Raw genomic sequence first — 25,903 nt, 5'->3', positions numbered from 1 at the left:
TCCACAAGTAAAGCAAGCTGTTGGGTGGGGAGAGGTACTGGGGAAATATGCATTAATATAATCACATCCATATTATTATATACACTGAAACTGAGCCAACTATTTACAAGTAATGAAATACACAGTAGGTATTCCGCTTTCTTTTTCTGAATAATCGCCTTATCCAAACATGTAGCTGACAAACACATAATGGCCTGGAAGCAACAAAGGTTTCCATAGAAAAGGAAATGCTAAACTGTGCTCAACCCAAGAGACGGCTGAGGTTCCTTTCTTAGACTGTATTACGCAACTGAGCAAAGGCACCCAAATGTTTTGGATCAATGAGCCTGTGTCAATTTTCAACGTATTTTGTTGTGTCTCGGTTTATAGAGTTTGTTTGCTGAACTCACTTCCTGATTTACAAAGCCTGGATCCAACTGGGAAGGGAGTTTTCTTTTCAGGCCATGGCGGGACATTGCTTGGTGATATCACCAAGGAACCGTTTTCAAGGACAAAACTCAGAGTAGATCAGTTGAAGTTAATTAACCCAAGTTAGTCATGTCCTTTAACTTCAATGGGTCTGCTTTGAATAGGACTAGCACTTGAATGAAGCCCAGTTGTGTCTCCCTTCCCTAAAATAAGGGGTGGTGGTATACCTTTCATAGAGTTAAACCTATATCATCTTTCTTTGGCTCACAGCATTAATATTAAGCTTAACAAAGCTTCCAAATTGGCAGATGTTGTTGCATGGCAACAAAAAGGAGGATGAGCCACACCTGCCATTTTCAATCCCTAAAAGCCAGGGGTGAGGATTGAATGCTGCATGTCAGTGTCATTCTGCTCACGCTGCTTTTAACCATGACATGATGCTCTAGTCAGAGAGCAGGTGAAAAGAGAGGCGAAAGAAGCTGCCTTATACTGAGCTAGATCCTTGAGCCATCTAGCTGAGTCTTATCCACACAGACTGGCCCTCCAGGGTTTCAGATAAGCTTGCATTTGATTGAGCCTGGGGCCTCTTGCATGCAAAGGAGATGTTCTACCACTGAAGAGTCTACAACTCTTCCCAGGGTTTCTATGTCCCTCATGCTGCTGTTCCCAATGACTTGAGAGTGCAGGTATCAGATCAGTCAGCTGCAGAATTTTGATCTAATGGAGAACCAGTCTATTGTAGACCATGGCCAACAAATCACTGCAAGAAAAACATCACCATATAATAAACACTGTATATAATAAGCCTTCGACTAATCCTGACGAAAGCCTACAGAACAGGTTTGAATTGTGTACCTTGTTTTGCAGCTGAGACAACCGTCGGAAAGTCAGTTACTCCGGCAGAATCCTTCTGATTAGGAGCTATGAGTATCATGGCCAGCGTGGGATTAAGTGGCCTGCTCATTCATATACAGATATTCAACACGGGGGCTGGGTTAGGGGCCCACAGTAGATAGTTGCTATACTGATTATGGGAGCTGCATACTACTGAAAAACTGATTGAGGGTATCCCTGTATTTGAAGAGTGATAGGTTCTTAGATGCCATTTCTGTGATAAGACCCACAAAAAAGCTTGGGGAAAGTGTGAGGAAAATTCAGGTCCAGCTTAGGACCTGTTTATAAATTCTCCTAGGTGTAAAATAGCGGCCTGAAAAAGAAGAAGAATATTTTTCAAAAAATAATTACCATTATTCATCCAAAATCCCATGCTATTCCGCGCTCGCGCCCCTGAGGTAGATGCCAATTTGGAGGAAGACAATGCAAGAGAGAGAGAAAAAGAAAGTGGTTGGTATTCAATGCCTGCTATTCTTTCAAACAGGTCTACCCAGCAGGGCCTGTTCAGGTCAAATAGTGCACATTTGCCTTTAAACCTACATCCTTGCTTGGCCATGCCAAGCCTGGTTCGGGTCAGGTTAGTAGCCTATGTTACACATGCCTCTGATCATGTGTTGGCCATCCCTTTGCCCTCAGCACTCCTGAAGCATGCAGGCGGTGGTAGCTGCTGGCGGCCGCGGCAAACCACATTTCTCTGAGGCGATAGGTTTCCCTGTGTAGTCAACGCACAAGGCGCTTCGTGTCCGCATTCCCTCTCCACACATTTGAGAACAGGGGGACCAAGGCCCCATCTGCCAGATGGGGCACGGGAAGTCACTGCAGGGCTTGATGTCCTCAGGCTTGAGGGATTTGTTGCAGGCTGAGGAGGCCTGCCCTTCCACATCCAGGCACTCCACCGCTCGTCTCTGCCAGCCAGAGCCGCACGATTTTGAGCACTCAGACCAGTCTCCCATGACCCACTGTGACGTTAGCATGGGCTTGATTACGTTGGCCAGGTTCTTCTCCTTGCTCTTCTGTTTGCTGAAGTGGACGTCCTTGGGGATAAAGAAGGTGTATCTCACCCTTGGGGGGAACAACTCAGCGGAAACGGTCAACACCTGGACAGTAAGTGGCTCCGGGAGCTTCTGGAAACTTTGGATGCGTTCCAGGGTGGTAAGAGAGCCACTGTATCTCAGTACAGTCCCCTTGATGAAAATGTCTTCTTCCATAGCTGAAATGGCAAGGTTTCCATTCAAGAGGTATTTGCCATCCAGGGTTTTCAGGGCTAAATAATTTTGGTCGGGCCACACCCCTCGGCGACCGTGTTGCTTGATGTCAATATTGGTTGCTCCTGCGGGGATTGTGACAATGTCGTTATATCCAAATCTGTGGAGACCAAAGAGACTTGTTTGTTTGTTGTATTAATATTGTGGTTGCCTCTGGCTTTAAACAATAAAAGTTTTCATTTATTCATTCATCCATAGTCAGATAATTTTGTTACGTCCGTGGTTTTTAAAGACTTGTTTTTATTTCAAATTTCAAATAATTATTTCATACCATTTTATGCAAATGCTTTTAAAAATTAAGTGGCATGAAATAAATATTTCCAAATAAAATAAATCATTAATATGTATTATATCTACCACAGAATGAAATTGGCTTAAGTTGTCATCTCTCCCAAGCTACCCCTAGGAACTGTGGCTATGTCAGGGGACAAAGGACCGCTAAGGGAATGCCTAGCACCCTCACCAAACCTGTAAGTCCCAGGATTCTTGGAGGTGGGGGAGAGAGGGGTGATAATTCAGAAGCAGTTAGGGCTGTTGCTGCATCAGGTGCAGCATCCTAGAAATGTAGCAGAAGCTAGAGAGACACTTCATTTCCCAAGAAAAGAGGGAATTGGACAGATAGGGCAAAAACAATGAGTTTTGATAATAAATGCAATGCTTTTTTTTTTTTTTACAATTCCTTTATATATACCTGTCTCAAATCCCTGGATGAAGTATTGAAAGAATATTGCTATCTGCCTGAACTTCAAGGTCTGTATCTCCCTTGAGGGTTGTTGGAGAACTAGGCTGACATATCCTTAAGAATGGTAGCTGGCAGATCCTTGTTCTTGCTTGCACATCAGAGCTGTTTCTGGATTCCCCAACTCAGTTACACAGCCCATGCCCTACTGGTAGGAACATACACTGAATGGCAGCAGTTCTCCTGGGCTTTAGGTAGGGTTCTCTTCCAGCCCTACCTGGAGACACTGAGAAGTGAACCTGGAATCTTCTGCATGCAAAGCAGATGCTCTGTCACTGAGCTGCTGCTATTATTATTATTATTATTATTATTATTATTATTATTATTAATAATAATAATAATAATAATAATAATAATAATAATAATAACCTACTTCACGGCAGAAAGCCATCAAAATAGCATACAAAATAAAAGTGGAATAATACACAAGCTCTCAAAACAGTAACACCATTACTACAAACTCCAGAAACAGCACAACAAATTTCTTCAGCTACAAAACTGATATTCCATAAAGGACCATGGCCCCCTCTGCAAAGGAACTCTCCCCTGTCTTCAGCAGGGAAACTGCTTTATATATCGGTCGATCTATCTTATTACTGTTTGCACTGATGGGCAGTGCCTCTAGAGGGATACAGACAGGGAAAATTCCTACCTGTGCCTGAAAATGCCAGGAACTGAAACTAGGGTCTTCTACATGCAAAGCTATGAGCTTTCCCCTTTGATCTATGATTTTTGTGCTTCTGCAGCACCATCTTTAAATCCAGCTCCAGAACCATAATAAACAAGGAATCAGGTCAGCTATCGCCTCCTATGCAGTCTTCCTCTGGTCTACCCCGCCATCGCCCAACCATCTCCCTCTTTCGCAATACTGGGATTGGCTCAAGCTGCCCTGGTCTGCCTCATACTTAGATTTGTTGAGTGAGCCAGATATTTTCTTGCAAGTTGAGCCGTTGCCGCCGCAAATCCCACACTTGTCCAACTTCTTGGGCGAACCAATGATGTGGTCACAGCCAGCCTTGATGCACTGCCCACTCACACAAACAGAGAGGGTGTCGGGTGCACAGAGGGTCCCATCAGCTACCTGAAACAAAAACACAGCGAGAGCAAAGTGAGGTTCCAGTGCCCTTCTCTGTGATACCATGATTTGGGACAGGCAGCCCCAAACTCAGCCCTCCAGATGTTTTGGGACTGCAACTCCCATCATCCCTGATCACTGGTCCTGTTAGCTAGGGCTGATGGGAGTTGTAGTCCCAAAACATCTGGAGGGCCGAGTTTAGGGATGCCTGATTTAGGATAACTCCAGTCTGCTAAAATGTACATACAGTTTGCACATAATTCATTTTTTTGCTTTTTTGTTTAGTTGCAAAAAGAAGCTCAAATATTAAGAAAAGTGAATAAAATGGATTATAATTGGAAATTGTTTTAGTTTAAGAATGATATTGGAAAGCTGTTACTTTCAACTACAAGGAAACTCAGAAGGGAGGGACTAGATGAAGTCAACCAAGATGTTTAAAAGGTTGGATTTGTAAAGAATTAAGTTTGTTGTTATTGTTTATTGTTCCTTTTTTTCTTTTTTCATTCATTGATGTATTTTTCTTTCCCCCCTGTTTTCCCCCTGTTTTTGTGTGTCATTCTGCTTTGTGTTTTTTGTTATAATTGTGGAAAACCTATTTTTTTAAAAAAAAAAAGTGCTGTAACTGCTCGAAGGGATTTTGAGGTTACTCTCAGAGCAAAAGAGCAAGGCTTACTTTGGACTCAAACACTTTGAATTGACGGGTTCCCCCTTTAGCCCGGCAGAACAGCTTGCAGCGGTCGCGAGGTGACACGCCTGTGTACATGGGGACCCACTCCAGCAGATTCCCGTTTGTGTCTGTATAGTTGTAACTGTCATACTTTTCACACTGTTGCTCTCGAAAACTCTTGCCTGCAAAGGAAAGGAAAGGCAGCTGATTGCACACGAAGACATGGAAGCCCAGAAAAACAGCCATAGTCATCCTGACTAGTAGCCATCGATAGCTTTCTCCTCCATGAATTTTCCTAATCCTCTTTTAAAGCCATCTAGGGTTCTCTGTGACATGCTTCTGTAGCAAGTAATGATCTGGTTCATGTTAAAGGGCATAGCTAGACTGCAGCCATCGGTCGTGTTCACATCATACATTCAAAGCGCTATGTTATCACGTTAGACCAGAGCTTTCCAACTTTTCATGTTGTTGACACACATTTTAGACATGCATCATTTCATGACAGTAATTCAGTTTTACTAGCAAACCGGAGGTTAAACTAACTCCTTTCCAGCCCTGGGAGGAGGACGGGGAGCGCTTGCCCGACACACCTTCACACTGCAGCCAACACACTAATGCATCGCTACACACAGTTTGGAAAGCTCTGGGTTGGACAGTCGCAGCTTCCCCCAAGGAATTCTGGGAGCTGCAGTTTGTTAAGTGTGTTGAGTGTTATTCAGAGACTCCTATTATCCTCCCAGAGCTACAATCCTCAGTGGCTTAAAAAGCAATCTCTCCACCCAGGGAACTTTGGGAACTGTAGTTCTGGGAGGGCAATAGGGATCTTCTAACAACTCTTAGCAGTCAATAGCAGACTACAGCTCCCAGAATTCTTTGGGAGAAACCATGATTGTTTAAAGTGATATCATACTGCTTTAATGGTATAGTGTGAATTTGGCCTTAAACTAAGTTAGTAGTCATTCTGTCATTCCAGGGACCCCAGGTATTGTAGTTTTCGGGGGGGGGGGCAATATTAATGATCTCTAACAGGTCATTCTCTGCATCCTGACTAGACTAATAATCCCAGGATTCATGACAGATAAAGCAATAGAAAACTGACAAATGTCTGCAGTGTAGTTAACCCTTACAATATATTAGCTGATATCTTAACGGCTTCCTGCCCATCCTTACAATGGTTGCATTCTTGTCACAAGCTATTTCCCTTTGGTTGGGGTGGGGTCAGCTCTGCTTCTTCCTTCTGGAGTCAGTGGGAATTAAGGTTTGCCGGGAAACAGCTGATTACCATTCGGTGGACATTCCTCAGTGTGGCATGATTCATACTTGACTCTTTGGCCTTCACAGTATTTGCCTCCATTCTTAGGTGTGGGGTTGTCACACCCTCTTTCGGAGAAATGCACTCCTCCACCACATGTCCTGGAACATGGCCTCCATGGGCTCCAGGGCCCCCAGTTTCCATCCACTGCCGGCTGCAAAATACAAATCTCTGAGTTAAGGCCCTGATTCCAGCTGATTTACCATTGGGAGGCTGCCCCAGCCCCCGTTATCATGGTAGAGAAAAGACCAGCTTGCCCCCATCCATTGGCCATCCAATGGGGAAGTTGCTCCAATGCTGGTTTTCCCTCTTCCCTCCCTGGTCCTCTTTCCTTTTGTATCATGTCTACTGGATTTGTATAACAATTAGGAATTTTTGCATGCTTTAGTTAAATATATGACGACGACGACGACGACGACGACGACGACAACAACAACAACAACAACAACAACAACAACAACAACAACAACAACAGTATCAGGCATGAAGGGAAAATACACGATCCCTGTATATTTTTCCATGTGAGCGGGAAGGTGTTCCTGTGTTTATAATTTTGAAATTGCAGAAAGAGAAAGGGGTACACACCCCTTCCTGTTTGGAGGAGAAATCATAGAAACTGTGTTATTCAAGTGTTATCTGGCGTTTAGTAAGAGGTGGGCTGCCTGCTTCTCACTAGATGATTACCTCAGGCATCACTGTGTCTTGGGCCACACAGTGTCCATCCAAACACATCTTCTCTGCCCCACAGGGTGTCCCATCTGCCCAGGGCAAGCTGCCATTCCTGGTGTGGCACAGGCGCTCCCCTGCCTCCAGCTTACACCAGAGCTGGGAACAGATGTCCTCCTGCGTGGTGTTTGGGCAGTGTCGAAACTCCTTGCCAAAGATCTGCTGGCACTGATGATCAAGGTTGTATAAGGGGACTTGGCCTGGAAGGTCTGTGGGGAGGGCAATGGGTTCGGCAGGTTTGTCAAGCAGGCAGTCACCTGGTGAGGGAGAGAGGTAAAGAAGGTCACACCAAAGGCTACTTTTTATTCATTTCAATAATGAATAATAAGGATTTCAAAAGATGGTTGTATTTTGGCATATTGCATATTGTTTAGGAAAGTGTGAATCAGGTAGGTATGTCTTTAAATGTGTACTGTACTTCCCAGCTACTGCACAGCCATAGTCAAATCGCATACATAACAAAAGAAGTCTGTATTCCAATTGGAAATATCACCAAATCTAGAGAAGCTAAGGATTTCCTTGCATAAGAACAACCTCCTGGATCAGGCCAATGACCCAATGAGTCCAGCATTCTGTTCTCACAGTGGCCAAGCAGATAGATGCCTGTGGGAAACTCACAAGCAGGACTTGAGCACAAGGGCACTTGCCCCTCCTGTGGTTTCCGGTAACTGTGTTCAGAAGCACTGATGCCTCCAACCATAATGGCTAATAGCCACCCATTCTCCTCCATACATTTGCCCAATCCTCTGTTTTGTAATTTTCAATGCAAAATTACAACAAAAATTACAAACATAAAATCCAGAAAAAAACAAACAAAAATAAAGCAAAACAAAACAAACAGAAACAAAAACACACACACAAACGTACATATACACATATTGACTTCCTTCCTCTGTTTTGAGACCTCAAAATTTGTAATCTTTCTGAATTGTTGTATCTAATGTAAATTACCTCTATCTTTATACCCTTTGCACCGTTTTTCAATTTCTTTAACCCTGCAAAGCTTCATTCGTTACATACTGATATACTTAGTCCAGAACAATGTTTTTTTCATATATTCTTTAACACAATCCCATTCTTTTGCTAATTTTTGGTCCGATTGTGCCCTTAAGAATGCTGTGAATCTTGCCAAATTTATATATTCACAAAGTTTAATTTGCCATTCTTTTATTGATGGAATTTTTTTATTGATGGGGGGGGGGGGAATGCCCAATCCTCTTTTAAAGCCATCCAAGGTGGAGGCCATCTCTACCTCCTGTGGGAGCAACCTTCACTGTTTAACTATGCGCTGCATGAAGAAGTACTTTGCTTTACCTGTCTTAAAATCACAAAACCGTAGCACATGAAAAGTTGCAAAAGTGTTCAGATTCTGACACATGGCCTATCTTGAGTTTGGCATTGACTAAATGCCTTGTGCAACTGAAGAGGGAGAAACCACAATATTGTCAATATTGTCAGAAATGTAATCTTGACATTACCAAGGAGTTTCTATAAAAAAAATCCTTTCAGTAGCACCTTAAAGACCAACTAAGTTAGTTCTTGGTATGAGCTTTCGTGTGCATGCACACTTCTTCAGATACACTGAAGGAGTTTCTATTAGCCATTCTCAAAAGATGGAGTTTCTATTAGCCATTCTCAAAAGATGGATGGGCATCAATGGGAGTATCCCAGCAGACATCTGAAAAGGATAGCAAGTTTGATACCTACCGTGCCCTCCATCCAGAAATTCTGTGATGTGCATGGCACTGCAAGGGGACCATGGCAGAGTCTTGTTTAAGTGGATGAACAGAGGGGCCATCATGTGATGCTTCCCTAAGGTCCCAAAGTTCTTCTCACAGGCCTTGGAATCGTCATGAGGCATGCTGAGTACATGCCCTGGAATGAAAGAGCATAGAAACGGGAGGTGAATGAGCTATTCCTGCCTTTCTGAACTGATAATTGTCCTTGGAGATGGCTTCATTGCCCTAAATTCCTTTGCAATGTCTCTCCCATCCCCAAACAAAGTGCTATAATACCCTAGTAAACTTCTTTCCAAGTCTGCCATCTGAAAGCTCGGCTCACCCTGTACAAAAAAGGCCACTGAAAATAAAAAGTTACCCTAAAACAAAGCTTCAATTTTCAGTGCCATGATCCCTGTTACGCAATAAGAAAAGCTGAATTTTGAAACCTGCATTTTGCAAAGCTGCAGGTTTTCTATTTTTGCAGCACTCTTCTGCAACATTTGCATACTGCATAGTTTATTTGGCTTTTGCTAGTTAACTATACAACAGTGCACATGGCAATGAAAAACTTGTTCAGCAACTACTTGGGAAACGACTGTAGTTCAGTGATTGAGAACACGCCATGCAGGCAGAGAGATTCCCATCACAGGACTGGGAAAGGTTTTTGGCAACCACTGCCAGTCAGTGCAGACAATATTGAAGCAGATGACCAGTGTTCAGACTCCGTAAAAGACAGCTTCTGAGATTCCATTGGCTTCCTAAATTTTGGCAGTCATTGTTTAAATATATGCAAGCTTAAATTTCCAACTATGAGGGCTAGAAAAGGGTGGTGGTGTTTTTTTTAAGGATGGCAGTATGATGGGCTTCCTCCCGCCTGCTGTGCACATCAATATGGGCATAGTAACTACCTAGTTCATGGGCCAAAGTGTAGGCTGCCTGGAGACCCTCATCTTCGATCACAGAACAGCTCTTGTTTGGGTTGCACATGGTGCCTGTCTCAGCCACTCCAAGGGTCCTGCAGCCCTGGTGTCCACAGAAATCCTGTGAGTGAGAAAATGAAGCAGAAACTAGTACACAACGGAAACGGAGCCACCGTCACCCCCAATGGACCTCTCACACAATAATGTAAATGAACAGATCGTTCCACACTTGAAAGGAACTGATGTTTCAGTGGGGTAGCACCTGCCTTCTGGAACTGCCTTCCCCTTGACATCAAGGCAATCAGTATTTCAATGCCGGTTCTAAATGTGTTTTTATTGTATTATAACTATTGTTTTTAACTGCTTTGTCTTTCTTACTTTGTGTTTTAAAGTTGTTTTTAAAATTGTACGTTGCCTTGAATCCCAGCTTGGGATTTTTTAAAAAATTATAGCCCTGAGGTTTTTCTTAGGTCAGCTTGTTTTTTAACTTCTGGTTTTTACCAATAATTTTAATGTATATTTTATGTAAACCACTGAGAGTTTTTTTAAATAAACCACACCAATTAAGCGGTATACAAATCCTGTTTTTTAAAAGCAAATAGTGAGGAGGCCCACCTAATAGCTATTCTGTTATCTTTTTAGTGTCAGGGAAAGACCTTGTCATTCTCCAAGGGCTTTTGGAACTTCTTAGAATTTGTTAATTCTTTTAAGCAACTGTGAGGGTTTTTCCATAGAATTGTAGAATTCTAGAATTGGACGGTACCCCCAAGGGTCATCAACTGCCTGGAATGCAGGAATCACAGCCCAAGTGTTCCTAGCAGATAGCTTCCAGTGAAGGAGAGTCCACCACTCTCTCCCTTCCTCTCTTAGTGATTTGTTGTATGTTTCAGTTGCTGGCTTTGCTATATTATTTTATCAAACAGTATTGTTTTCAATCTTCCTGTTAGTCCAGCCTTCTAAACAAACCCTTATGTCAGGCATCCCCAAACTCGGCCCGCCAGCTGTTTTGGGACTACAATTCCCATCATCCCTGACCACTGGTTCTGTTAGCTATAATATATAATAATAATAATTTATTATTTATATCCTGCCCATCTGGCTGAGTTTCCCCAGCCACTCTGAGCGGCTCCCAATCAGTGTTAAAAAACGTACAGCGTTACATATTAAAAACTTCCCTGAACAGGGCTGCCTTAAGATGTCTTCTGAATGTCAGGTAATTATTTATCTCTTTGACATCTGAAGGGAGGGCGTTCCACAGGGCGGGCGCCACTACCGAGAAGGCCCTCTGTCTGGTTCCCTGTAGCCTCACTTCTCGCAATGAGGGAACCGCCAGAAGGCCCTCGGCGCTGGATCTCAGTGTCCGGGCTGAACGATGGGCGTGGAGACGCTCCTTCAGGTATACAGGACTGAGGCCGTTTAGGGCTTTAAAGGTCAGCACCAACACTTTGAATCGTGCTCGGAAACGTACTGGGAGCCAATGCAGATCTCGGGATGCAGAGCTAGGGATGATGGGAGTTGTAGTCCCAAAACCACTGGAGGGCCGAGTTTGGGGATGCCTGCCTTATGTATTTGGGGTGTGTGTGTGTCATCTCTAATACAGTGGTACCTCTGGATGCAAATAGGATCCATTCCAGAGCCCCGTTCGCATCCTGAAGCGAACGCAACCTGCGTCTGCGCATGTCGCGATTCGTCGCTTCTGCACATGCGCATGATGTCATTTTGAGCATCTGCGCATGCGCGAGGGGTGAAACCTGGAAGTAACACGTTCTGTTACTTCTGGGTCACTGCGGAGCGTAACCTGAAAACGCTCAACCTGAAGCATATTCAACCTATGACTGTAGATATTTACTGCAAGTATACTCTTATCTCAAACATTTTGATATGAATGCAGATGCTGTTTCCCACTCTGCATACAGTTCAGACTTCTAACGGTCATTTTTCTGGTTGCCTATTGCAAAGAGGAAAAAATGGCAATGTAACAAAGGGTGCTCCCAGATGACCTCTTTATTGAACCTTCGCTCTGGTTTGTTTGCAGGGAGATTAGACAATGTTGGCCTCTGAGCAATTCTGTCTACACGCCTGACTGCAAGCGTCTACACACCTGTCTCGTCAACAAGATTGCCGTGTCATAGTGCTCCGGGAGACGGTCACTTGCAGGGTTGAACTGCTGCTGCCACTTGCAGAAGTTCCTTAGCATGAGCCCTCCGTTGTCAGACACTTCTGGCCCAACCTTCTCATCTTCCACCACCACCACCTTCACCACCACCAAACTGATGGAGTTCTTCAGGCTGGGGTGCTTGTAGATCTGAGCAGCCACAGACATCAAAGTGAGGATGTGATTCTGAAACATAGAAGCAGCCAAGGGGGTCAAGGCAGGGGATGATATCTCATTCTTCATTCAGGGGGTGATACTCTGCATTCTACAGAGGGGTCTATTTTGTTTTGGTTTTTCCCCAATTTTTTTTTTATTGATTTTGACAAATATAACATATAAAACATACAAAAGAAAACACATTACAATACTAAAAAAAGAAAAGAAAAAAGAAATAAAAATATAAATACATATTCCTTCTAAAGTTCATTTTAATTTCCTCGAATCCCCCCTAACTGAATTTCATTATATCCCCTTGTAACAGCTGCTGGGACAGAGCAATAGGAGCTCACACAGATTCAAACCACCAACCTTCCAATTGGCAAGCCCAAGAGGCTCAGTGGTTTAGACCACAGCGCCACCCACATCCCTAAAACTTTGTGTCTGATACTAGTTGCGATGGGAGAATCTGGCAATTTCAGTTCTCATTTTTCCAAACTTAAGCTTAGTTCTCCACATTTTTATGTTGGTTTGCCATGATAATAATAATAATAATATCCTCCTGAAAATTAATCTATTTAGGTGCAACTTTCTCTGAATATACACATTTTCAATGCAATTTTGCCTAACTGTATTTTTGCCAAGCCATTCTCCCTAATATGCATTTCGGTACAATATCTTCACTAATTTGTACATTTAATGCACATTTTACTCAAATATATGCTGCTTGGCTGGAGAACTGCATTGCAAAATTCAGAAGTGCAAACTTTGAAGAATGTCTGTGTGTTGGGTCGGTCCACACATTGTTTCAGGTGAGTCTTGCATGTGAACTGAATTGAATTCCTCCCTCATCTCTAGCTACTAGTGACATGGTTTTCCCTACCTTGGCAAATGCAGTTGAACACAGCAAGAGAAATGGAAGGCATCAAAAGATAATTGACACCCCTAATCCCCCCTGATACTGATAATTCTACTGTCTGAATGGCAATGTACCACAAGTAAGAGATCAGAAGCAGTTAAAAAAGAGAGATGGTTATAAGGGTTGCCAAAATTGGGGGGCTGTGGACACATTTGCAAAGCTGGGAAACTGTTGAGGGGACTACACACCCATACAAACACACACACACACACACACACACACACACACACACACACACACTGCAACCTGTTCTATTGGCTGCAATAGAATGCTTCATTCGAGTCTAATTTCATTGTGTGGGAGGGGCTCTAATTGATTGGTGTTGACTTCAAGCCAGCATGGGATTAGCTACACTCCAGAGTTTCCAGTCAGGAACTCTGGAGCGTAGCTGATCTCTGCCAAAAATGGGGCTTGATTGGTGCTGACTTAAAGCCCCACATTCAGCAGGGACAGGCTCCACTCAAGAGCTCCCAAGTGGAAGCAATCTCAGCAGGATTGCCTTTGGTGCCAAACTTAAACAGTGAGAAATACAAGCCTCACTTGCCAAGGAATAATCACAGCACAGCAGAAGAGGGCTGTTGCCTTCATACCCTGCTTGTGAGTTTTCCAGAGGCACCAGGGGCAGAGCATCAGCTTAGCATGCAGAAGCTCCCTGGTTCAGTCCTTGGAATCTCAAGGTAGGGTTGGGAGAGAACCCTGCCTGAACCTCTGGAGACTTGCTGTCAGGCAGTATAGACCAGGGATTGCCCACGTGTTCTGAAGACATCACAGTCTACAATTCCCATCATTCCTGCCCACTGGCCATGGTGGCTGGGGCTGATGGGCATTGTAGTCCATCTGGAGGACACCATGTTGGCTACCCATGGTGTTGGTTGGCATCCATTTGTCTTGGGAGACAATGGAGGTGTGTGCCTTTGGGGGTGAAACCAAACTGTTGGAAGGTCACAGCGTCTGCTGTGGCTGTAGAGACCGGAGGTCGGCAACCTAAGGCCCATGGGCTGGATACAAGGGGAATCCGTGGGTTTTTTTTTCATGGCACGGGCACCGCTCCCCCCGCTGACATTTTCCCCGCTCTCCCTCACTGCGGCAGAACCTCCCCCTCCTCCCAGTGTAGCAAATCGCTGGCCAGTCGCCTGCTAAGGTTTGAGACCCTGGCCAATGGGTGAGCGGCGCCTGAGCGTGGCCAAGAGGAGGAAGGGGGCTGGGCTGAGCTGGCCGAGTGCATTTCCAGCAGCCCCTCATTGGAGCAAGCTGTTTGCTGCCACCGCCTGTGCCACTGCTGCTCTGCCCTTGCAAGCAGCAGAGGCTGTCAGAGGAGGAATAAGCAGCCCGAAAACAGTCCTTTTGGGCTGCTCATTCCTTCTCCGCCACTTCTGCCACTGTCGTTGGTGGAGGAGGAGGAACGAGCAGCCCCAAAGCAGCCCTTTGGGGCTGCTTGTTCTTCCTCCGCAGCTGCTGCCACCAGCCTCTGCCTCACAGCAGCACCCTAGGTAGGCAGGGGGACGGGAGGGACTGGGGGGTGGTGGAGAGAGAAGCCCCCTCTGCCATGTGCATGTGCGCACACACGCACTCTGGCTCACCAAGAGGTTTGTGGTGCGGTGAACCGGCCCACCCCCCAAAAAGCTTGCCGACCCCTGGTAGAGACTGATGTGGGAGAGATACGTTTTGTTGCACCTGGCACAGATGAAGCTGTTCGGTTGTGTGGCTGCAGATGCACCACAGCATTTCCTCTCTCTGCGTTCCTCCCAGCGGTCATTCCTCCTCTGGTCACTGCTATGGATGCTCAACCTGACTGCCTGTCTCCAGGCACTGCAGTCGTGTGCAAGGGATTCCCACATGGCGGGGTTGGTGTTGCCAGCCTTCATGCTATGTTTGCAGACATCTTTGTAACACAGAGTTGGTCTGCCAACGGGCCTGGTGCCTGAAGCCAGTTCTCATAAGGGCATGTCCCTGGGGATCCTGCCATATTCCATTCCGAGGACATGACGAAGCCAGTGTAGAGGTCACTGAGACAGGAGTGCAAACATGCTGGGAATGTAGGCATGGGAGAGCACATCTTTGTATAGAGCGGCAATACTTATCTAGAAGGACCATCTATAAGGCAACTTCCTATGCTCCTATCTGGTTGGCCAATGGATCAGATGGACCTTTGGTCAGATCTTTTGTTCTGCAGCCTTTTCAAAGAGGCCCAGCAAGGCTGACTCCAATGAGTAGTATGGCAAGCCTTGCCTTTGTGAGATGTAGGCGATATACACCAATGACACATTTGTGAATGGGATGTCTTCCTACACAGACCATTTGCGTATGCTCTTGAGCCTTCACCCTGCAGCACCTCCTGCTCGGGTAAACGAGACAGTGGGGAGATGACCTCATATATCAGACACTCCAGCTATGTTTAAGTCAGATGTTAACATCTTATCAGAATTCTGGCTTCTTTTGGCACTGGCTCACGGAACCGTCTTCATGACAGAAAAATGCAGGCGTTACACAACAACACGGCTATTGAGAAACAGCAAACAGCCCCTGCATTCCCAGACGTGCTTCCCTGTGTCAGCTTCTCGCCTTTGTGACTTCACCATAATTGTTCAATTAAGGCACACCAATAATACTTAGAAGCAACTGTGCAGACTGTGTTCTACTCCCTACTCCATGCACCTTCTCTGCCAACTGAAGCCAGGGAAGTTAACACCAATACAGAAGAGATTAGAACATTGGGCCCAGTTCTTAAATAGCCAGCCTTGCTTTTGAATGAATGGTATCTGCTACCAGTCAGTGGATTATGATTGTGTAGGCCAGGGATGGGGAACCTGTGGCCATCCAGCTGTTGTTGGACTCCCATCAGCACAGCCAACAGTCAGAGATGATAGGAGTGTCGGAGCTTCCATACAACTGAGCTGTAATAGCTCTCCTCCTCGTCGTATCTTCGGAATCCACCAACCTCTGCTCTGACAGTGATTAACAACCTAAGCCTTTAATGAGGCTTCAGGCACGCTCCCCATTACGCAGAGTACCCGGACAGCAGACGGAGCCAGGAAATATGTGCTACATTGCTACATTTATTTCTATCTACGCAGGACAGAAAAGAATATGCATCTGTTCTCTGTGAGAGACAGTGAACAACAGGAACAAAGAAACAGGAAACCAGTAACTTCAACATCCGTCTCTCGTGAGACTTCCAACAGTCTGGAATGTCAACAGAGTCTTGTGACTGCAAAAACTGCACAGTGGCATAACAGAAATCTAACAAGGAGTTGGAGAGCCAAAGGTTAGCCAGCCCTGATGTGGACTGTGGATGAATGCCTTTTACTCCTCTGAAGTTCAAGTGCAGCTGGGTCTTTTGGTCAGGTGGCAAGCAGGCAAGCTGAAGGTGTTCAGAGGAAGGCCCTGGCAGCCTCCCTCAGTGACATCATACCCAGGTGAAGGGAAGGCAGGAAGTCTGAGAACTTGACATCACCACATGGCAACAGATTAGCCCTGGTTTGCCAGGTCAAGAGGATTATGGTCTGTGGCCTGAATGCCTGTTATTCCTTTCACTAACCTGGTGAAACAGGAGAAAAGCCAGTATCTGATCTGGAGGCTCCTGGTCTGAAAAAGTCCTACCATGTATTTCATCAGGCCCTTTTCAGAGGTTATGGCAGTCTGAATGTGGATACCATCTGGAGGAACCCAGACCATGTGGGGCCTCTCCATGGGATGGGCTGCTTGTGCAATGCTGACTATGCCTATGAAACTTTGCATCGTTAAAATGGACCTGAATTGCACGGCTCTTGCTACACACGAAAAGCCAATTTAGCAGCTGCATGGTTTGATTTCCCATAAGCGACCAGAACCCACCCCTAATATTGTATGAAGCTGGCCCAAGGCCCCTAATGTATGGAGCAGAAGACAATACAACATTTACTCAGGCTGTGTACACACCGTACATTTAAATCACATGTCTTCTCCCAAATAATTCTGGGGACTCTTAATTTGTTAGGGATGCTGGGAATTGTAGCTATGTAAGAGATAAACTATGGCAGACAGGATTATTTGGGGGAAGTCAACGTGCTTTAAATGTATGGTATGTGCACAGCAGTAGAGAAAGGGCAAGTGTCCACACAAGCCACTGGTGTGGTTGCTGGTTATGTCCTTCCTGCTCTTTCCAGGCTGACAGTGGATAGCAATCACATCACTGATGTCAGGTCACATAAGCTGAGGCCGCTTTTCTCAGCACAGATCCTTTAATTTTTTTCTACCTCTTCTTATCCCCTGTCCTCCACCCATCCAGCAGCCCTGCATACAAATGCTCTGGCTCCTTATCCCTGCCTTGAATCCACAAACAAATAAAAAAGCTGGAAAGCAAAGATGTAAACTAAACTGAGCAAACAGCTATTTGATGAAGATTATGAGGTCAGGTTCACTTGTTCCACCATCTGGTGTCTATTTACACCCTTTCCCTCAGCTCTTTTCTCTTTCAGGAGGGGAACAAAGAAGTTTGGCTGGCCCCAGAGTGAGAGAACCTGGCTGCTGTGGGGTAAACAACAGCCACCTGGGTAAAGAAGCCCCTTGGGCTGGTGATGGAAGGGACATTTCACTAGGCTGGACTCTTGAGGAGGCGGATTCGAGAGAGATTGGTTGGCCCTGTTGCCCTGAAGACTGTTGCACAGGCTTTGAGCTTCTCCGAAGGCAGGCAGAATTCCTCTTGTCCCACTGCTTTCCACAGGGGAAAGCCACTTTTTAGCACTCAGTTGGAGCAGACAGCAATAGGGTTTTCTGTGGATTGCCATTTGTTCCGATTTAGAGCTAAAGAGTGGGTTTTCCCTTGGGAAAGGAGCAGGGTGAGGGGAAAACAGCTTGGACCCGTGCCTAGAAAGCATGGGTCAAGCAGAAAACTGCTCGGCCCCATGCTTTCTAGGCATAGGACAAGGGGCAGTGTAGACAAGCCCTAACTGTGTCTCCAGCAGCTTCTCCAAAGCTGGTTATTAATGGTCTTGACATCAGCCAGGTTGTCATTCTGCTTGTGTGACTTGCTAGTCTTGTTCCAGGTATTCTTCATCTGTCTTGCTCCTTACCACTTTCCTGCCTGCCTGCCAGCTTCCCAACCTCTTTGCTGCATCCTTCTTCCCAACCCTTTCGAGCCAACTTTTCCAGATTCATAGACCTCCAGGTTGATCCCGCCAGGATTTAAGGTAGTTGCTCAGGCCTGCAGGCAAACATCTATGGGCTCATCCAAACTTTGATTTGTGCCACGATTTGTAAGCACAAGTCTGTGCTTTCCAGGCACAGGTCTGAGTAGGGGTTTTGTTTTTTGGTCTCCTCAGGAAAACCTGCTGTTCACTGTTGAATCAGAACAAACGTCAATCAGTTTTTCTGTGGATCAGTGTTTGTTCCAATTCAGTGGTAAACAGCGGCAGTGTTTGGCAGAACAACAACAAAACAAAAACAAGAAACCCTGCTCAGACCCATGTCTGGAAAGCATGGACCTATGCTTACAAATCATGGCACGAATGGAAGTCTGGATCAGTCCTCTGTCTCTCTTCCCAAGCCACACACCCTTAAGGGTTTTTTCCTGCCTAGAATGTATCCTCAAAACTCTTGCTTCCTTGGAGGGAGGACATAGAGGGGTGTGTGAGTGTGCACAGACTTTGCTTCTGCCCCACCCACCACTGGCATGTGGGCCCAGGAAAGTTGCCCAGAAGGGAATATGGCTTTCGGGATGAGAAATATTGTGGGTAGGGAACCTATCTAGGCTACTATTGTCTGTTTTGACTGATGGAGTAGAGCTTTTTGCCGCCACCTGCTACTTTTAGTTGGAGGTGTCAGAATTTGAACCTGTGACTTCCTACCTGCAAAGCATATGTTTTACCGCTTTCCTTCCTCGGTTGTCCCTCAGCTTCCCATGTGTTCAAACAATTGCAGCTCTTCACTGAAACCACTTAAAAGATGATGGAGGTAAAGGGATTGCCGCTTCCTCGGGACCACCCAAAGAGTGTTTGAGCTGTGTTTGACCTCGAACTTTGGGTCAGAGTCTAATTTAAAATATCACCATTTGAGTCTTTTAACAGAATTCCACTTGTAACAATAATAACGGAACTATTATAGTGACTCAGTTGCACCTGATTAACAATCTACAGTGCAGAGATTCTCCACAAAACATGACTCACTGAACTGTATTCATATCCTTGGCATTCACTTGGACCCCTGTGTAAAACAGAGTGGAAATAATCCACTTGGCACTTCTGTGTAGCTTAGAGCTTGCTGATGACTCTTGGTTGAAATATTCAGTTAAATATGTCTATTGTTATAGTCCAGTCAGAGGGCAAATATTTAGCATGAATAAGGTGCCAGGTTCAGCCTCTGATAATTCCAATTAGAGAGTCTAAAGTAGTTAGGGAAGAAGCAGAGCTAGGAAACACTTTTGTTGGTGTGTACAGACATACATAATCAGAGGTGTCAATCCTGGATAAAGCTGAGGAGGAAATTGGTTCTATTAATTTCCATCCTGCAGAACTGATTGGCTAGACTTTATGACACAACACACATTGGCTAGCTTTTGTGACATCATGGAGCCAGCATATGCTGACTGATTAGTTTTTCTGATGTCATGGAGCCATCTCTCCCCACGCCCGATTCTCTAGAGTAGTTTCTCAAGGAAGAAGAGAGGGGAAAGAAGAAATTGAACAAAACCTAGTAGGAGAAACCCAGTTGAGTGTCCCCTTGACTGAAGATGCAGGCTTGTGCCGGTACTTGTCAAGCATGTTCAGTGTACACTTCCAAAGTGTGGCTGCGTCAACATATTTTCAAACCTATCTAAGCTCATTAGGGAGTCCGAACTGGCTGCAGCTCCATTGTGTGTACACTCAGAACCATTTCACAACTTCCACAGTATCAAATCCAGATTTGCTATCAGGTGCACGCTCAGTTGGGAACTGCAGCCAATTCTGGCTCCCCAATGAGTGTATTGTGCTACACATTGCATTTTTGGAGTGTACAACAAATGCACTGTAAGCGCACAAATAAGAAAAGCAAAGTGAGAAGAATCAGCTCCAAGGAGCAAGAATCAACGCTCCGCTGGTGCCTTGCGGTGGAGACACTATCAGGTCAGATTGTGTCTGAGGGAAGGCCTGACCACAGTAGCTGGCCACATAGAACAGACTCAAGAGGCACCGTCTTGGAGCTAGTGGTGCAAAGCTAATAAGAGTCAGCTTGTTGGGAATCATTTGCCTTGGGGAAAGGGGAGCGAAGCCGGCAGCCTGTGCTGTTTACCAGACTATCAGCAGAATTCTTGGTAGTTTCTGCAAGGACCTTGGCTCCCATCTCAAATATAGCACCTCCGTTGGCGGTTTAAAGTGCGAGCCAGGAATTTCCTTGCACAAAGCCAAGTGGCAGTCAAAGGATGCTGCAGGCAGTGTTTGGGCATCGGATAGCTGGAGAGGGGCTGAATCACCCCACTCCTTGGCTTCCTCCTTCCCTTCTCCCCCATTGGGACTGCACCCACATTTCATTTCCCTAAGATCTTTCTCCACCTCTTTGTCTTGCCTCTTAAAACAAATCCCTTCTCCCTTTCTCTCCTGCATTCTTTCACCTTCTCATTTCACCTTTACAACTTTGATCATTTCAGACCTGCACTGAGGGGCTGTAGCTTTGCATGCAAAAGGTCCCAGGTTCAGTCCTTGGCTTCTTCAGGTAGGACTGGGAGAGAGACTCCTTGTCTTAAATCCTGCAGCACCACTGCCAGTCGCTGTAGACCAGGGATAGTCAACCTTTTTATACCTTCCACCCACTAATGCATCTTTCTGGATGGTAAAATTTCCTTACTGCCCACCAGTGCTCGATGAAAGAAGGATTCAGCTTGTGCCCTAGAACCCCCTGCTGCCCACCTAGAATCCTGAAACGCCCACTAGTGGGCGGTAGGGACCAGGTTGACAACCCCTGGTGTAGACAGTGCTGAGCTAGATGGATCACTGGTCTTACATGGTATAAGATAGATTCCCATTGTTGTGAGTTTGGGCTGTAGATTAGGCTGTACAATGTCCAAGTCCCTTCTAATTCCTGGTTCCTGCAAAGGTTAAAATCAAAAGGGTTTAAATCATAATTGAGGAGCCAGGCAAAGGCCATGACCCCTGCATGTGAGTTGCTAGCATAAGAAAGCAAGAAAGCTTCTGGGTGGGCCCTTTCCCTCTCTTGGCTGGTAGTGAGAAGGTCAATAGCCAGTGTGGGCTCTAAGTAGGTGTCAGGAGCGCGTGCAGGAGCCAGGCCCTGTGACCAGTAGGGCTTCGCAGGACTGAGGCCTTCCTAAGTTTGTTCTGGAGAGGCAAGGTGTGGCCGCACAGGTGAGGCTGCTTGATAACTCACTGCACCTGGTGGCAAGAGCCGGGAAGGGATATAAGGTCAGCATTTCCCTTTGGCTCTTTGCCATAGCAACACGTTTCCTGCCTTGCTGTGTTTGGCTCCTTGCTTCCTGATCCTTGGACCTTGGCTCCTTGCTTCTTGACCCTCATACCCTTGACTTCATGACTCCTTCTTTCTCGACCCTTGGACCCTTGACTTTGTGACTCCCTGCTTCCTGACCCTCGGACCCCTGGCTTCTGGACTGTAGTTCCTGCTCCCACCCTGCCATCTTGCCCCCGGTCCCGACGACCTCAGCCGGGACTTTGATCGCCCGTAGACTGGACCATGACAGCAGGCTGCAGGTAGAAGCCTAAGAATGAGAGTAATGCTTGATTTCTGCTTGAAGCCAAGGCTGTAGCTATGGAAGCAGCAGTACTGTACCTTCTAGGGTGTTAATGCTGTGAGCCCTTCCATCTTTGGCTTGGGTTGTATATATGTGTAAATAAGCCATTTATCTTAAGTCCCCACTGTTCCTCATTCCAAGGAAACTGAACCCTGGGCAAGTGCCTGGAAGCACTGAATCAGCTTTCCATGACAAGTTAGTAGGAAGAAAGAAGTGGAGGGAGAAAAGGTAAGATTTAGCAAGGTCCAAAGTCAAACTCTTTGATACGTTCAAAGTTCAATTGTGGGAAAGTAATTTCTAGGAGCATTTGCTGCAGTTTTGATAATTGGTCATTATTTTTTTTGTAATTTTGTTTTGATTTGGTATCACAGTGCTTTAAATGTATGCCATGAATGTGGCCAATGTCCAGTTGTAATCCGAACAACAACCCTGTAGAATACGTCAGCATTGTTATCTCTCAGGTTGCAGATTGGGCAAGGGGAGTAAGACCGAGGGAGGGTGGCAGGTCTGCAATCACCGAGTAAGTATTTTTAAGTTAATAGCTGAACAAAAACTTAATTGATTCTAATTTGCTTCAGTAGTCTCATATAAATCTTCTTTTCTGTGTGTCACTTTGAGACTTTGTGGGGGAGGAAAGCAATCAGATAATTAAATTTAACGCCTGCCCTTCACCATGGCTTTTAGCAATTTAAAATTTAGAATTAAAAACAGTTAAAACGGGTGACAGGAATAGGGTGGGTCCTGAAAACGTCTCAGGTGTCAAACAAGAGTATGGATTGAGCCCGCATTCCATCTTGTAGTATTTTGGCTCAAACATTGACCTCCCCATAATCCAATTCCCCACTTGTGGGAGGAAAGTGGCATCCCTCCCTACGGCTGCTTTTCCATTTCCGGTGTCTGTCCCCTGCGATTGCATTTCATTGTTTAAAAAAAGTGTTGGGAGAATGTTACGTGTTTTCCTTCTGCAGTGCCTTAGCTTGGCCCAGAGTCCTATAAGGGAATTTAAAGCTATCTTATTACAGCAGGAATAAAGGGAGGCACAAAATGGGAAGCATATCTTGGCAAAAATCTCCCACTGAGCAGGCGAGAGGAGGACCAGTTCCAAAACTTTTTGCTGCAACGATGGTTCCCTGGTTCCTCAAAAAATCTCGCTAGAAATCACCAGTGAGTCTTCAGAAACTGGGGCATACCCGTCCATCATTCTCCCTGACCTAAATCCGGACTCTACCCTTATTTGCCTATCTGCATTGTATGCAACGTGGTCCAGTGGACCTTTGCCATATCCCGTGAGCCACACACAGAAGCTGCTCCCCATAACTCATTTGGGGATTCTGTTCTGACCCTCCACTTAGGCATCCTTCCTCTAGATCATGTTTCCTGCCACAAGCAGAATGGTGGAGTCCCTGACTCTGTCCATTTAAAATATGTAGACCAGCTATTTGTAAGCTGGATGCCATCCAGTTGCTAGTATGGCGTAAAAAAGTACAACCCTCTTCCCCACAGGGCGGCTGCCTGATTTATCTCTGCACTATCCGTTGCTTGGGATTTGCCTCCTGCCATTTGTTGGGAGCGGGCAATTCTGTCCCACTAGGAGGAGACTGGTGTATTCAGTCACTCGAAACAATATCAGATAGCCCCAGATGGGGCTGTGTGCTGTGTGTATATGCATGAGTCAGGCACCGAACTGTGTCCTGAAAGCACAGTGCAAAAGGAAGTCTGCATGAGCCCTTACTCGTATGCCGTTTTGGGGTGAGAATGAGGCATGCATCATTAGATCTTATGAAGCACCTTCATGCATCAAACCAAAGGTCTGTTTACATCCAGCATCTTTTCCCCACAATGGCCAACCAGATGTTGCTGGGAAACCCACAAGTAAAAATGGAAAGCAGTATCCCCACTTCCAACAACTGGTGTACTCCTGGAGGCTGACTAGAGCTGCCATGGCTAGAGTCGCCTTCTATGAATTTGTCTGATCACTTTTTCAAACTAATGGATGGCAGGGAGTTCCATAATTGTGTTTAGTTGGATGTACCTCCTCCTTGAATGTACCTCTTCCACCTATCAATCTCACTGGGTGATCCTGAGTTCTGGTATTATGGCAGAATGAGAAAAAGCTCTTTAATGCACATGCATAATTCTACTAGATTGATTACATCACTTGCTGCTTAACTTTCTTTTTCTGAACTAAAATGTCCCAATTACCATAGCCTCTCCTCATAGGCCAAGACACTGCAGCCTCCTTGATAATCTCAGTTCTCCCTTTCCTGCCCCCTTTTTGAGTATCCTTTTTGAGAGGTTCAATTTTTATGGGAGTTGGGGGGAGGAGTGTGTGTCCTCCATCAAAGTCTTAGGAAACACTGACACACAGGGGGCATTTCACAATGAATTCTGAAGCAACGTCACCTGTTTCTTTTCAGCGTGGGACATGAGCAATTGTTTGACAACCTGATAACCATAATACTATTCCAGGGCTGGCCTGCTTTCCTCCCAGCCCTTGGAAGCTACTCATGCTGGGTCCTCAGCCATCGCCTCCAGAATAACAATGTTCACTTGTGTGGCGCGTTTTTCATACCAGAGTGCTTCATAATCAGCAGTTGTTTTGCCAATGTTTGCTCTAGAGGAGGACTGTGGCAGCTGTTTAGCATTACATAGAAGGTAGAGGAGGAAGTGGAGAAGAATCCTGTAGTCCACTGTGTGTGTGTCTGTGGATTGCAGACTTGGAAAGAGCCCTACAGCTTTTGTGTGGAGATACGTTTCAGAATCTGCATATTAACTCCTCAAGCTTATGGCTCCAAGCAGATACCAAACACAGTTCAAGCTGCTTTTATGCACCTTTGCATGAGAGCATACATCTAGTCAGGTGCTTTGGAAGAGAGAAGGGCAAATACCTAAATCTGAGTTGCAGAACTTGAGACCTAGGGGCAAAATGTGCCCCCCGACTTCTCTGTTTGGCCCTTGGGACTCTCCTCAGGTCACACACTCTTCCCCTGTTTCTTCCTTCCGTTTCCTTCCTGGAGTGTTTCTGCCACTGTCCTTCAACTCTGATGATGCCTCTTTCTTGCCAGACTGGGGACAGAGAGGGGTATGTGTAGAAAGCAGCCTACTGCACAAAGGTGAAATGTATATTCATTGTTCCGCCCGCTCCTGGCATCTTGATGATGGCAGAAGGTTGCCCAGGAGGGAGTGGTTCAAAAAAGGTTCCCCACCCCTGACCAAATGGAACTAGACCCTCATTTTGCTTATCCTTTGGGTCTCTTCCAAGGATGTAGTCAGACTCCAGATGCGGCCTGAGCTGAGCCTTGCAAATTGTACCCCTCCCCACTATCTGTCTAAGCAGCTTGACCCCTCTGGGAGCCACATGTCAGTGGTGGACAGGGCCAGAAGCCAAAGTGGGGGCAATGACAAATATACGGTTTCCCTTTGTGCAATGGATTATTGGGTCTTCTCTGAGTATAGCTAGCATATGACTCACTCTATCCAGAGCAGGGGACAGAGCAGCCTAGGCAACGATACAAAGCAGGAAGGTATCTGGTGATAGTTGTTTGGGAGGTAAAACAGAAGCCACCCCCTCTTTGTCCATCTGTGTGAATCTGAGCTATTTCGGGGGCCCCCTCCACCACAATTAATGTCGGAAAACAACTTGCAAAGGACGCATCTGACCTTTTTAATGTTTAGTGATGAAAATGCGGCTGCGAGGATTGCAAGGAAGCCAAGTAAACATGGACCCTTCTGACTCAATGTTTCTGCAACATGTGTGTACCTTTTCAGGCAGACCAGACCGACACACACGTATTTCCCCTCCATCTAACCCCACCACCAGTGCCATCAGAAACAGCTGTGGGCAAGTGATATACATGGATCCTTTTGTTTGGTTAGTCTTCCACAGGAGATTGGAATGATGTACTGCTGCTAATGTAGGCCTCCTGAAATGTGAGGAAGATGTCAAAGGGCTTTCATTGAACACTATAAACTAGGGGAAGCCAACGTGGAGCCCTTCAGATGTTTGCTGCATTTCAGCTCACATCATCCCTAACCACTGGCCATGTCGGCTGGGGCTGATGAGAGATAGAGCCCAACATCTGAAGGGCACAGCATTGGCTATCCCTGCTTAGCTTTAAATGAGCTTAGCTATCATGGATTCCCCTCATGGAAGTCTAGAAAATATATCCCTGTAGCTGTTGTAGGCTAGCCCTCCACAGCCTGATGGGGATCTACACAGCATTGCTTTCTCAA

General features: G+C 45.7%; 1 protein-coding gene and 1 long non-coding RNA gene across 2 annotated transcripts in view; both read right to left on the bottom strand.

The window, feature by feature from the left end:
- LOC310695334 overlaps positions 1-25,903 on the bottom strand; it is a 524,598-nt gene that overhangs the window by 970 nt on the left and 497,725 nt on the right. The window lies entirely within an intron of this gene.
- Positions 1,736-25,903, bottom strand: part of ADAMTS8 (ADAM metallopeptidase with thrombospondin type 1 motif 8) — a 30,653-nt gene continuing 6,485 nt past the window's right edge. The window contains exons 2-9 of the mRNA XM_083479220.1: positions 11,829-12,068; positions 9,716-9,848; positions 8,794-8,961; positions 7,045-7,343; positions 6,331-6,514; positions 5,055-5,230; positions 4,212-4,387; positions 1,736-2,667 (exon numbers count right to left, since the gene is read on the bottom strand). Of these exons, the coding sequence (XP_083335346.1) occupies positions 1,935-2,667; positions 4,212-4,387; positions 5,055-5,230; positions 6,331-6,514; positions 7,045-7,343; positions 8,794-8,961; positions 9,716-9,848; positions 11,829-12,068 (2,109 nt within the window). The 3' untranslated portion in view covers positions 1,736-1,934. The remainder of the gene's footprint in view (positions 2,668-4,211; positions 4,388-5,054; positions 5,231-6,330; positions 6,515-7,044; positions 7,344-8,793; positions 8,962-9,715; positions 9,849-11,828; positions 12,069-25,903) is intronic.

Source organism: Podarcis liolepis, assembly GCF_965112155.1.
Source record: "Podarcis liolepis genome assembly, chromosome: 16".
In the NCBI taxonomy this organism is placed as follows: Eukaryota; Metazoa; Chordata; class Lepidosauria; order Squamata; family Lacertidae; genus Podarcis; species Podarcis liolepis.
This window is presented reverse-complemented; position numbering and strand designations above follow the sequence as displayed.